The sequence below is a fragment of the Siniperca chuatsi genome, linkage group LG4, assembly GCF_020085105.1.
Source record: "Siniperca chuatsi isolate FFG_IHB_CAS linkage group LG4, ASM2008510v1, whole genome shotgun sequence".
Lineage (NCBI taxonomy): Eukaryota > Metazoa > Chordata > Actinopteri > Centrarchiformes > Sinipercidae > Siniperca > Siniperca chuatsi.
The window spans coordinates 32,942,273-32,955,610 of NC_058045.1; the positions used below are offsets into that span (position 1 = coordinate 32,942,273).

Consider the following 13,338-nt stretch of genomic DNA (forward strand, 5'->3'; position numbering starts at 1 on the left):
CATCAGTGGTGTGGTTGGTTTTTAACGCCTTCATCCCCAACAGGAGATGCAAGAAAACGTGAAGAAATGCAAGAACTTCCTCGCCACGCTGATCAAGCTGGCGTCCCACAATTCCCCCTCCCCAGATACCTCCAAGAATGTGAAGGCCCTGGTGCAGGACCTGCTCGTAAGCTGCTCCATTCCTCCAGGTTCATCCAGCGATTTCATGTGCTGTGTAACTGAGTCTGACGAGCGTTGTGTTTGTTCAGGATGCTAAGATCGAGCCTGAGGAGTTCACCACTCGGCTGCAGGCTGAGCTGAAGTCCTCCCCGCAGCCCTACCTCATCCCCTTCCTCAAGGTACTGCAGTACTACTGCTACTATAAACTGTACTATTAAAGGTCAGAAAGTACTGAAATAGGACCATTACGCTTTCCTAAAGCCCAAGTTGATGTCTAAAAAGATCAGCAGTCCAAAATCCAAAGATGATTCATTTACTATCATATAAAACATAGAAATCAGCAAATCTTCACAACTGAGAAACTGAAACTTGGCAGTGTTTCATTTTATTCAGTTTCAGCTTTAACTTCTTCAGCTCCATGTGGTAGAAGTACTGTAACTACTGTTAGTACAGTGTTACCGCTGCTGCTCTGACTAGTAGGACTAAGAGTAGCATTATTGTCAGTACTTATTACGGCTGCTGTTACTACTGCAGCAGTTAGCTGTTATTATGCTAATGTTGCAGCCGATATCATCAGCTTTTCATGTGCTTCTAAAACTTTGATGGTTTAGATTTCTTTAATCGCACTTCTTTAAAACATCATTTTCAATTTTTGTACGTAATAAAGAACTGAGCAAAACAGTAGCAGGTGTCAGAAAGACGAAAAGAAAAACATAATTCAGTGATGCACGCGCAGAAATTCAGTAGGAATGTTAAATACGTGTGATGTAGGAACGTCTTCGGTAAGTGGCAGCCTGTTTGGCTCCAACTGAAATGTTTTGTGGGTTTAAGCAGCAGTGTGGCTGCTTACAGCGTGTTTTTTAATATTTGGCATTAACAGAATAACTTCCAGCTGAAGTTTTTGAAATACAAAGCTATAAAAGTTTATTGAAAATGTAATGTGGTGACGGACGTGGCGCCCCTCACCAAGCTAACGCCAGCAGAGAGTCAGTCACAACAGAGACACACAACTTGTACTTTACTTGAATATTTCCATTTCTGCATTTCAGAGGAAATATTGTACTTTTTACTTCACTACATTTGTCTGAATCTGTAAAGTAACTCTAGCTGTCAGATTCTTAAACAAAATATAATCAAATAAATGATGATTTATTATTATACATTAGATTAAGATCAATAATTATAATCCAGTAACATATATATATATATATATATATATATATATAAATGAGCCGTTCTGCATAATGAGAACTTTTACTTTTGGTACTTTGAGTATATTTAGCTGCTGATACTTTTGTTCTTTTACTGGTAAGCGAGTATTTCTACGCTGAAGCGTGTGTAGCTGTACGTCAGTAACCGGTCTGAGAAGTCCTTCGCCTCTGGACACGCATCACTTCCTCGTGACGCCGTCAGCTGTTTGATCCTCGGATGTCTTGTTGCTCCACAGAAAAGCCTCCCCGCCCTGCGTCAGTCTCTGCTCAGCAGCCAGCAGTCTCTGGTGACGCCCACCCCCAGCACCTCCGCGGCCCCCCTGGCCGCCCCCGGCTCCGTCACCACCGCCGCCATCAGGCCGCGGCTGCCCATCGGTCCAGCCGGCGGCACCGTCAGACTGAACCCGCCCCTCACAAACACCCTGGTACGATCACGAGCGCCATATTAGATTCAACACTTCAGGTGGTTTTCTGTCTCACATTCACACTGAAACAAAGAAGATTTCATGCATGAAGATTGAACGTGAACATGAAACAGAAATCAGTCTGTTCTGAGAAACTGCAGGCTGTCGCTGTTAGCTGCAGTTCTGTCTTTAACCAGGTTTTAAACAAAACTCAAGCTAACTTTTGAATCTGTCTTCAACCCCAGGCTGTGGGCAGAGCCGGAGTGCAGACTGTTCAGACTCGTACGCCTGTTGTCTTCAGTCAGACTCTCAGACCTCAAGGTGAGTCCAGCAGCATCCGCACGTCACTGCGCTGCTGCGGACTGACAGGCAGACCAGAAAGTGTCTCACGTCCAGATGTCCTCTTTACTGGAAAACATGGCAGCAGATGTTAACTGTTTTTCTCTTCAGGCACACTTGTGAGGGGACCCACAACTATAATTGGCAAAGTTAACCTGGCAGGTCAAGCCAATCAGAGGAAACTGAGTGACCCAGGGGGCGGGACATTCAGGTGAAGTATAAACAGGAAGCGGGAATTTGTTTTGCACCTTTAAAAACACAATTCAGAGATTTACATGAGGCGAAGAAATGCTTAAAAACAACGTTTAAAATCTCAGTTAAAAATCAAAATGATGGAGCAGGTCAGATAAAGGGAACTGGGGTCAGTTAGTCTGAAATAGAAATCTCTGCCTTTTAAAACATTTGTGACAACAAACACTTTGAATAATTAAATAAAACAAACTGAGACGTTTTCTCATAATTCTGAAAAAATAACGCTGGTTTGAGGAGAAGTCAGAGAAGCTTAGGAACTGCAAGTGTGTAATTATTCTGCAAGAGAAAGCCCTGTGAGATTATTTATTTATTTATATATATATAAAACTCATGACGAGATTGTGTCTGGAAACGGATGAAAGATAATACAACGGCTTCCTGTGATGAAGTGTGATTACAAACGTTGAGAAGAGAGTACCAGTTAACTGAGATATGGAGCTCATTATTATTACAACAAAGTTTTCTTATAATTACGAGACACTAAGTCACAATTATCTTAATAATTATCTTAATAATTAATAATTATGTGCCCAGATTATGTAAAACATCACAGCACGTTTTTTCCTCGCCTGTGAATGAAATGTTTCCACACTGTGCTCGTCGGGGCTCCAGACTGAAGCGGCGACGCTCATGTAGACCTGTAGTTCACAGATCAGCCACGAGAGGGCAGCATGTGCACACAGTGAGACGCACTCTGCTCTCAGGGCGTCCCTTCACTGAACCGGAGAAACATGAAAGGTCCGGGTGGATCTCATGATGTCTGACAGCTACCTCCTCAAAGTTCTGATCAAACCTAAATTCTCCACATTAAATGCATTCTTCTTCTTCTTCTTGGAGGCTTCATTGATTTGGTCTCGGATATCTTAGATCTATAAGAGTGTGAAGTTGTGATGAAAGCTCAGTCGGGTTTAAATGTTCGTCTTGGTCACGAGCCGGACACGAGATGATGCACAGCCCCACTGGGATGGGTATCAGTGGGATTTTATTGATCTTTTTTTTTTTCATCAATATTTTATCAATAGGCAAGGCAGGTTCATTGGAACCTTTCAAGTCGCTGCACATACGACAAGATATAAAAGAAACGCAAGACAATAAAATAGAAGACCCATATAAATAGGAAACAGGAGTACAGTAGAAGAAGACAGATTAAGCAGGAGAATATGAACCACCGTGTGTTTACAGAACAGGGCAGGATATGAACGAATAGTCCCACAAATTAAAAAAAAAGGATTTAAAAGGACAGAGTCGGAGCAGATATGTGGAGCGTACAAACCGAATGCTGCTTCTCCATATTTACATTTACGTTGATCAGTGCTCTAAAGTTTAAATAGGAAATAGATCATGGAAAAGTGTCATTCATAAGCTAGAACTCATTCATCCTCCGTCCTGCAGCTGGGAGCGAGGAGGGGCTGCTTTGGGAGGCGGGGCCTCCGTCACAACCGAAAGTCAAAGCTGAATACTTTAGTGCATTGAGCTTTCATCGTAGCTTGTTCGGCACTATTGGCCCAGTGAGCGAGCTGTATGAAATGCATGGGAGACTGCGGGCAAAGCAGCTGAAGATGTTCCACTTCTGCACATTTATACCAGTTAAACAAGTTGCTCTTATTGTCTTTGCAAAGGTTTTATTTCACTTACAGTAAAGAGCGTTCGTCAGCTTCAGTAAAACGTGTCAACACTTCGCACGGTTTCATCCGCCCAGTAGAGGAGGCAGCAGAGAGACTGCATGTGCCCCCGCAAATTACACAGCAGTAGCAGCAGCAGCAGCAGCAGCAGCAGCAGCAGTAGTAGTAGCAGTAGTAGCAGCGGCGGCAGCAGCAGCAGCAGCAGCAGCAGCAGCAGCAGCAGCGGCAGCAGCAGCAGCGGCGGCGGCGGCGGCGGTGGCAGCGGCGGCGGTGGCGGCGGCGGTGGCGGCGGTGGCGGCAGCAGAGTGGCAGGTGGCGGTGGCGGCGGCGGCGGCGTGTAGCGGCGGCGGTGGCAGCGGTGCGCAGCGGTGGCAGCGGCAGCGGCGGTGGTGGCGGTGGCAGCGGCGGTGGCGGCGGCGGCGGCAGCGGCGGTGGCGGCGGCGGTGGCGGTGGCGGTGGTGGCGGCGGCGGTGGCGGCGGCGGTGGCGGCGGCAGCGGCGGTGGCAGGGTGGCGGCGGCGGCGGCGGCGGTGGCAGCGGCGGCGGCGGTGGCAGCAGCGGCGGCGGCGGTAGCGGCGGCGGCGGTGGTAGTGGCAGCGGCGGCAGGTGGCGGTGGCGGCAGCGGCGGCGGTGGCGTAGCAGCGGCGGCAGCGGTGGTGGTGGCGGCGGCGGCGGCGGTGGCAGCGGCGGCGGCAGCGGCGGCGGCAGCGGCGGTGGCAGGCAGCGGCGGCGGCAGCGGCGGTGGTAGCGGCGGCGGCGGCGGTGGTAGTGGCAGCGGCGGTGCGGCGGTGGTGGCAGCGGCGGCGGTGGTGGTGGCGGCAGCGGCGGTGGCAGTGGTGTGGCGGCGGCGGGCGGCGGCGGCAGCAGGCAGCGGCGGCGGTGGCGGCGGCGGCGGCGGTGGCGGCAGCGGCGGCGGTGGTGGCAGCAGCGGCGGCGGCGGTAGTGGCGGCGGCGGCGGCAGTAGCGGCGGCGGTGGCGGCGGCGGCGGCGGTGGTGGCGGCGGCGGCGGCGGCGGCGGCGGCGGCGGTGGGCGGCAGCGGCGGCGGTGGCGGCGGCAGCGGTGGCGGCGGCGGCGGCGGCGGCGGCAGCGGCGGCGGTGGCGGCGGCGGCGGCGGTGGCAGCAGCGGCGGTGGCAGCGGCAGCGGCGGCGGTGGCGGCGGCGGCGGCGGCAGCGGCAGCGGCGGCGGCAGCAGTGGCAGCGGCAGCAGCGGTGGCGGCGGCGGCGGCGGCGGCGGCGGCGGCGGCAGCGGCGGCGGCGTGGGCGGCGGCAGCGGCGGCGGCGGCGGCAGTGGTGGTGGCGGCGGTAGGTAGCGGCAGCGGTTGGTGGGTGGCGGCGGCGGCGGCGGCGGTGGGAGCGGTGGCGGCGGCGGTAGTGGCAGCGGTAGCGGTGCGGCGGCGGTGGCAGCGGTGGTGGCGGCGGCGGTGGCGGCGGCGGTAGCGGCGGCGGCAGCAGCAGCGGTAGCGGCGGCGTAGTGGCGGCGGTGGTAGCGGCAGCGGTGGCGGTGGCAGCGGTGGCGGCGGCAGCGGTGGGCAGCGGTAGCGGCGGCGGTGGTGGCAGCGGCGGTGAGTGGTGGCGGCGGCGGCGGTGGTAGTGGCGCGGCGGCGGCAGCGGTAGTGGCGGCGGCAGCGGCGGCGGCAGCGGTAGCGGCGGCGCGGTGGCGGCGGCAGCGGCGGCGGCGGCGGCGGTGGCAGCGGCGGCAGCGGCGGCGGTAGCAGCGGCGGCGGCGGTAGTGGCAGCGGCGGCAGCGGCGGTGGTGGCGGCGGCGGCGGCGGTGGTAGCGGCGGCGGCAGCGGTGGTGGCAGTGGCGGCAGCGGCGGCGGTGGTAGCGGCAGCGGCGGCAGGCGGTGGCAGCGGCGGCGGCGGTGGTGCGCAGCGGCGGCAGGGCGTGGTAGCAGCGGCGGCGGCGGCGGTAGTAGCGGCGGCAGGCGGTGGTGGCGGCGGCGGCGGCGGCGGCGGCAGCGGCGGCGGCGGTGGCAGCGGCAGCGGCGGTGGTAGCGGCGGCGGCGGTGGTGGCAGGCAGCGCGGTGGTGGCGGCGGTGGTGGCAGCGGCGGCGGTGGCGGTGGTGGCGGCGGCGGCGGTGGTGGCGGTGGCGGCAGCGGCGGCAGCGGCGGCGGTGGCAGCGGTAGCGGCGGCGGCGGTAGCGGCGGTAGCGGCGGCGGCGGCGGTGGTAGCGGCGGCGGCGGCGGCAGGTGCGCGGCGGCGGTAGCGGCGGCGGCGGCGGCGGGCAGTGGCAGCGGTGGCGGCGGCGGCGGCGGTGGTGGCAGCGGCAGGCGGTAGTGGTGGCGGCGGCGGTGAGGTGGCGGCGGCGGCGGCGGCGGCGGTGGCGGCGGCGGTGGCGGCGGCGGCGGCGGTGGCGGCGGCAGCGGCGGCAGCGGCGGCGGCGGCGGCAGCAGCGGTAGTGCGGCAGCGGTGGCAGCGGCAGTAGCGGCGGCGGCGGTGGCGGCGGCGGCAGCGGCGGCGGCGGCGGCGGTGGCGGCGGCGGCGGTGGTGGTAGCGGCAGTGGCAGCGGCGGCGGTGGCGGCGGCAGCGGTAGCGGCGGTGGCGGCGGTGGCGGTGGCGGCGGTGGTGGCAGCAGGTGGGCGGCAGCGGCAGTAGTGGTAGCGGCGGCGGCGGCGGTGGCGGTGGCAGCGGTGGTGTAGTAGCGGCGGTGGCGGCGGCGGTGGTGGCGGCGGTGGTGGTGGCAGTGGCGGCGGCGGTGGTAGCGGCGGTGGTGGTAGCAGCGGCGGTGGTGGTGGCAGCAGGTGGCGGCGGTGGCAGCGGTGGCAGCGGTAGCGGCGGTGGTGGCAGTGGCGGCGGTGGTGGTAGCGGCGGCGGCAGGGCAGGCGGCGGTGGTGGCGTGGCAGCGGCAGCGGCGGCAGCGGTAGCGGCGGTGGCGGCGGCAGTGGTGGTAGCGGCAGGCAGCGGGGCAGCGGCGGCGGTGGCAGCGGTGGCAGCGGCGGTGGTGGCGGTGGTGGCAGCGGCGGCGGCGGCGGTAGCGGCGGTAGTGGCGGCAGCAGCAGCGGCGGTGGTGGTAGCGGCGGCGGTGGTGGCGGCAGTGGTGGCGGCGGTGGGGTGGCAGCGGCGGCGGTGGCGGCAGCGGCGGTGGTGGTGGCGGTGGTGGTGGCAGCGGTGTGGTGGCGGTGGCAGCGGTAGCGGCGGTGGCGGCGGCGGCGGTGGTGGTGGTGTGGCGGCGGCGGCGGTGGCAGCGGTGGCGGCGGTAGCGGCGGTGGTGGCCGAGCGGCGGTGGTGGCGGCGGTAGCAGTGGCAGCGGCGGTGGCGGCGGCGGTGGCGGCGGTGGTGGTGGTGGCGGCGGTGGCGGCAGTGGCGGCGGCGGCAGCGGCGGTAGCGGCGGTGGTGGTGGCAGCGGCGGTGGCGGCAGCGGCGGTGGCGGCGGCAGCAGTGGCGGTGGTAGTGGCAGCAGTGGTGGTAGCGGCGGCGGTGGTGGCGGCGGTGGTGGCGGCGGGTAGTGGTGGCGGCGGTAGTGGTGGTAGCGGCGGTAGCGGTGGTAGTGGCGGTGGCGGTGGTGGTGGCGGCGGTGGTGGCGGCGGTAGTGGTGGCGGCAGCGGTGGCGGCGGTGGCGGTGGCGGCGGCGGTGGTGGCAGTGGTGGCGGCGGCGGCGGTGGTGGTAGCGGCGGTGGTGGCGGTGGTGGCGGTGGTGGTAGTGGCGGTGGTAGTGGTAGCGGTGGCGGTGGTGGTAACAGCGGTGGTGGTGGCGGTGGCAGTGGCGGTGGTGGTGCGGTGGTGGCGGCGGTGGTGGTGGCAGCGGCGGCAGTAGCGGTAGGTAGCAGCAGCGGCGGTGGTAGCGGCGGTGCGGTGGTGGTAGCGGCGGCGGTGGTGGCAGCGGTGGTGGTGGCGGCGGTGGTAGTGGTGGCGGCGGTGGCGGCGGTGGTGGCGGTAGCGGCGGTAGTAGCGGCGGCGGTGGTGGTGGTAGGTGGCGGCGGTGGCGGCCAGCAGTGGTAGCGGCGGTGGTGGTGGTGGCGGCGGTGGTGGTGGTGGTGGTGGCGGCGGTGGTGGTGGTAGCGGCGGTTGCGGTGGTGGTGGCGGCGGCGGCGGTGGTGGTGGCGCGTGGTGGTGGCGGTGGTGGTGGTGGCGGTGGTGGTGGTGCGGCAGCGGTGGTAGGGTGGCGGCGGTGGCGGCGGTGGTGGTGGCAGCGGCGGCGGTGGCGGTGGTGGTGGTAGCGGCGGCGGTGGTGGTGGCGGTGGTGGTGGTGGCGGCGGTGGTGGTGGTGGCGGCGGTGGTGGCGGCGGTGGTGGTGGTGGTGGTGGTGGCGGCGGTGGTGGCGGCGGCGGTGGTGGCAGTGGCGGTGGCGGTGGTGGCGGCGGCGGTGGTGGCGGTAGCGTGGCAGTGGTAGTGGTGGTGGTAGTGGCGGCGGTGGCGGTGGTGGTGGCGGCGGTGGCGGTGGTAGCGGCGGTGGTGGTGGCAGCAGCGGTGGCAGCGGGCGGTGGTGGCAGCGGCGGCGGTGGTGGTGTGGCGGCGGTGGCGGCGGTGGCGGTGGCGGCGGTGGTGGCGGCGGTGGCAGCGGTGGCGGCGGTGGCAAGTGGCGGCGGTGGTGTGGTGGTGGTGGTGCCGGCAGTGGCAGCAGTGGTGGTGGCAGTGGTGGTGTGTGGCAGCGGTGGCGGCGGTGGCGGTGGTGGTGTGGTAGCAGCGGTGGCGGCGGCGGTGGTGGTGTGGCGGCGCGGGTGGTGGTGGCAGCGGTGGTGGCGGCGGTGGTGGTGGCGGCGGCGGTGGCGGTGTGCAGCAGCGGCGCGGCAGGTGGTGGCGGCGGTGGCGGTGGTGGTGGCGGTGGCGGTGGTGCAGCGGTGGTGGTGGTGGCAGCGGTGGTGGTGGGCAATGGCGGCGGTGGTGGCAGCGGTGGTGGTGGTGGTGGCGGCGGTGGTGGTGGTGGTGGCGCGGCGGTGGCGGTGGTGGCAGCGGCGGTGGTGGTGGCAAGCGGCGGCGGTGGTGGCGGCGGTGGTGGTGGCGGTGGCAGTGGCAGCGGTGGTGGCGGCGGTGGTGGTGGTGGCAATGGCGGCGGTGGTGGTGGTGGTGGCGGCAGCGGTGGCGGTGGTGGCGGCGGCAGCGGTGGCGGTGGTAGCGGCGGTGGTGGCGGTGGCGGTGGTGGCAGCGGGGTGGTGGTGGCGGTGGCGGTGGTGGCGGCGGTGCTGGTGGCGGCGGGGTGGTGGTAGCGGTGGCGGTGGTGGCGGCGGTGCTGGTGGCGGCGGCGGTGGTGGCGGCGGTGCTGGTGGCGGCGGCGGTGGTGGTGGTGTTGGTGGCGGTGGTGGTGGTGGTGGCGGCGGCGGTGGTGGTGGTGGTGGGTGGTGGTGGCAGGCGGCGGCGGTGGTGGTGGCGGCGGCAGCGGTGGCGGTGGTGGCGGCGGCGGTGGCGGCGGTGGTAGGCAGCGGTGGCGGTGGTAGTGGTGGTGGTGGTGGTGGTGGCGGCAGGTGGTGGTGGTAGCGGCGGTGGTAGTGAGTAACAGCGGGGTAGTGGCAGCAGCGGCGGTGGTGGTAGCGGTAGCGGCGGTAGTGGTGGCAGCGGTGGTGGTGGCAGGTGGTGGTGGTGGCGGTGGTGGTGGCAGCGTGGTGGTAGTAGCAGTAGTAGTAGCAGCAGTAGCAGTAGTAGTAGCAGCAGTAGCAGTAGTAGTAGCAGTAGTAGTAGTAGTAGCAGCAGTAGTAGTAGTAGTAGTAGCAGTAGTAGTAGTAGTAGTAGCAGCAGTAGTAGTAGTAGCAGTAGTAGTAGTAGCAGCAGTAGTAGTAGTAGCAGTAGTAGTAGCAGTAGCAGCAGTAGTAGTAGCAGCAGTAGTAGTAGTAGCAGTAGTAGCAGCAGTAGTAGTAGCAGTAGCAGCAGTAGTAGTAGTAGCAGTAGTAGTAGTAGCAGCAAATCTCACTCGCTGGTTTCTTCATGTACCGATAAAAGAACCGACGTCGGGTTGTCACTAACTCAGAACCGGTTCCCTTTTAAAACCAGGTTTCGGGGGGCATCCCTACACATAACAAGTAGGCAGAAATAAATTCGCACTCACGGAAAGAAGAATAAAACTCGTCAAATGCAAAAAAAAGGAACTCGTTTCCACCTGACAGAAAAGGTGGAAGATGTGCCTGAAAACATTTAAACTCTTTAGTTTTTTTAAGACATAACAACACTTTGTGTGTCCCAGTGATCGCAGCGGGACTAAAATGTATTTGGAAATATGCAGGTGGCGGTAAAGCTTCCTGGTTATTCTGGTACCTCGGGAGCTGACTGCGAGGCTTTTCCTGGTTCTCCTCGTGTGATAAAGTGAAGAGCACATTGTGTCGAACCCACAAGTCACATTAAAGACAAACGCTCTCCTAACCCCTCTGCTCTGCCTCCGTCGTCCTCAGAGATGACGACGACATCAACGACGTGGCGTCCATGGCCGGCGTCAACCTTAACGAGGAAAACGCCCGTATCCTAGCAACCAGCTCGGAGCTGGTCGGCACAAAGATCCGCTCCTGTAAAGACGAATCCTTCCTGCCCACCGGCCTGCTGCACCGTCGCATCCTGGACACAGGTACTGTCACCTGTCACCTGTCTGACTGTCACCTGTCTGACTGTCACCTGTCTCTCTCTGTCTGTCTGTCTGACCGTTGGTCTGTCTGTCTGAGTTGGTATATATGAGTGATTTAAGAGAATTTGTGGAATTTGTAGCAGTAGTAGTAGCAGCAGCAGTAGTAGCAGTGGTAGCAGTAGTAGCAGCAGTAGCAGTAGCAGCAGTAGCAGTAGCAGCAGCAACAGCAGCAGTAGTAGCAGCAGCAGCGGTAGCAGTGGTAGCAGTAGCAACAGCAGCAGTAGTAGCAGCAGCAGCGGTGGCGGTGGTGGCAGTGGCAGCGGCGGCGGTGGTAGCAGCGGTGCAGCAGCGGCGGTGGTAGCAGCAGCGGTGGTAGTGGTGGCAGCAGTAGCGGTGGTGGCAGGGTGGTGGCAGCGCGGTGGTGGCAGCAGCGGTGGTGGTGGTAGTGGTGGTGGTGGCGGCGGCGGTAGTGGTAACAGCGGGTGTAGTAACAGCGGTAGCAGTGGCAGCAGCAGCGGCGGTAGTAGCAGCGGTGGCAGTGGCAGCAGCAGCGGTGGTAGCAGCAGTGGCGGTGGTGGCGGGGTAGTAGCAGCGGGGTGTTGGTAGTGGTAGTGGTGGCAGCGGTGGTAGTAACGGTAGCAGCAGCGGCGGCAGCGGTAGTGGCAGCAGCGGTAACAGTAACAGCAGCGGTAACGGTGGCAGCAGCAGCGGTAACGGTAACAGCGGCAGCGGCAGCGGTAACAGTAACAGCAGCGGTAACAGCAGCGGTAACGGTAACAGCGGCAGCGGCAGCGGTAACAGTAACAGCAGCAGTAACAGTAACAGCAGCGTAACAGTAACAGCAGCAGCGGCAACAGTAACAGTAACAGCAGCAGCAGCAGTAACAGTAACAGCAGCGGTAGCAGCAGTGGTAACGTAACAGTAACGGCAGCAGTAACAGTAACAGCAGCGGTAACAGTGGTAGCAGCAGTAGTAGTAACAGTAACAGCAGCGGTAACAGTAACAGCAGCAGCAGCAGCGGTAACAGTAACAGCAGCGGTAACGGTAACAGCAGTGGTAGCAGCAGTGGTAGTAACGGTAACAGCCCAGCGGTAACAGTGGCGGCAGCAGCGGTGGTAGTAGCAGCGGCGGTAGTGGTAGTAGTGGTAGCAGCGGTAGCGGTGGTAGCGGGAGTGGTAGCAGCAGCAGCGGCGGTGGTAGCAGCGGCGGTGGTAGTGGTAGTGGTAGTGGTAGCAGCGGTGGTGGTAACAGCGGGTGTAGTAACAGGCGGTGGCGGTGGCAGCAGCAGCAGCGGTAGTGGCAGCGGTAGCGGTGGCAGCAGCGGCAGTGGTGGCAGCGGTGGCGGTGGTGGCAGGGTAGTGGCAGCGGGGTGGTGGTAGTGGTAGCGGCGGTGGTAGTAACGGTAACAGCGGCGGCGGTAGCGGCGGCAGCGGCGGTAACGGTAACAGCAGGCAGCAGCGGTGGCAGCGGTAGTAGTAACAGTAACAGCAGCAGTAACAGTAACAGTAGCAGCAGCAGCAGTAACAGTAACAGCAGCAGCAGCAGCAGTAACAGTAACAGCAGCAGTAACAGCAGCAGTAACAGTAACAGCAGCAGTAACAGTAACAGCAGCAGTAACAGTAACAGCAGCAGCAGCAGCAGTAACAGTAACAGCAGCAGTAGCAGCAGTAGTAGTAACAGTAACAGCAGCAGTAACAGTAACAGTAACAGCAGCAGTAACAGTAACAGCAGCAGTAACAGTAGTAGCAGCAGTAGTAGTAACAGTAACAGCAGCAGCAGCAGTAACAGTAACAGCAGCAGCAGCAGCAGTAACAGCAGCAGTAACAGTAACAGCAGTAGTAGCAGCAGTAGTAGTAACAGTAACAGCAGCAGTAACAGCAGCAGCAGCAGCAGTAACAGTAACAGCAGCAGTAACAGCAGCAGCAGTAGTAGTAACAGTAACAGCAGCAGCAGTAGATCTGTAGTGTGACAGAAACAAAGAGGGTTGTGTATGGTTGATGGGTTAGAGCTGAAAAGAGAGAAAAGATCAGGTGTTATCACAGAGGATGTTCACCTGGCCAGAGATCTGCAGGTACACTGTGTGTGTAATGTGTTCATAGTAGTTTGAGTTTGGAGTAAAAACCAGCTCTTACAGTTTCCTGCCTGTAAAAACTCTTCTTCTGTTAACCACAGCTGACTTCTCGTCCTCTGCTGGACTCACGACACGAGCAAACTACAACACGAAATATTTTCTGGAAAGCACTGAACGTTTTAGATTCATGACCTGTAACAGTGTGGGAGTGAATGAGGGTGGGTGTTTTTTCTAAGCCAAGTTTTGTCTCTACAAAGCGAGCTGGCCGGCAGCGGAAGTCTGGTTGGTGTTCAACAGCTCCCGGGTTTTGAAATGTGTTTAAATACATGTAAATGTGATCTGGAGGGAAAACTGTGGAGAAACCTTTGGAAACATATTTCCGTTAATCTGAGCTCGCAGTACAGAAGATGTGCACTCTGATCCGTGTTGCTTCTCCTCTCGTCCTCAGCTAAGAAGCTGGGTGTGACCGAGGTGCCGCTGGAGGTGGTGAACTTCATCTCCCACGCCACGCAGTCCAGACTGCGCTCCCTGCTGGAGAAGGTCTCGGCAGTCGCTCAGCACCGCACGGACGGGGGAAAGGCAAGAGCAAACTCGCACACTGATTCAGAGAGTGTAATGAATGTCCGAGCGCTTCACGGGCCGCAGAGGATGTAAATAATTCGACGCAATATGAAAAAACTTGTGTATTGTGTTTTTTAAGCTGCGGGTGCAACAATAACTCACAGAAAACGTTTTGAAAGATTTTTATTTTGTGTGCAAATACGGCTGAACGATGTATGCCAAAAATAAATTAAA

General features: G+C 60.7%; 1 protein-coding gene across 2 annotated transcripts in view; it reads left to right on the top strand.

Annotated features, from left to right (window-relative positions):
* LOC122875202 (transcription initiation factor TFIID subunit 4-like) overlaps positions 1 to 13,338 on the top strand; it is a 33,479-nt gene that overhangs the window by 5,575 nt on the left and 14,566 nt on the right. For both annotated transcript variants that reach the window (XM_044194077.1, XM_044194076.1), the window contains exons 5-11: positions 44 to 166; positions 249 to 338; positions 1,607 to 1,795; positions 2,020 to 2,095; positions 2,225 to 2,324; positions 10,306 to 10,475; positions 12,992 to 13,122. In XM_044194077.1, the coding sequence (XP_044050012.1) occupies positions 44 to 166; positions 249 to 338; positions 1,607 to 1,795; positions 2,020 to 2,095; positions 2,225 to 2,324; positions 10,306 to 10,475; positions 12,992 to 13,122 (879 nt within the window). The remainder of the gene's footprint in view (positions 1 to 43; positions 167 to 248; positions 339 to 1,606; positions 1,796 to 2,019; positions 2,096 to 2,224; positions 2,325 to 10,305; positions 10,476 to 12,991; positions 13,123 to 13,338) is intronic.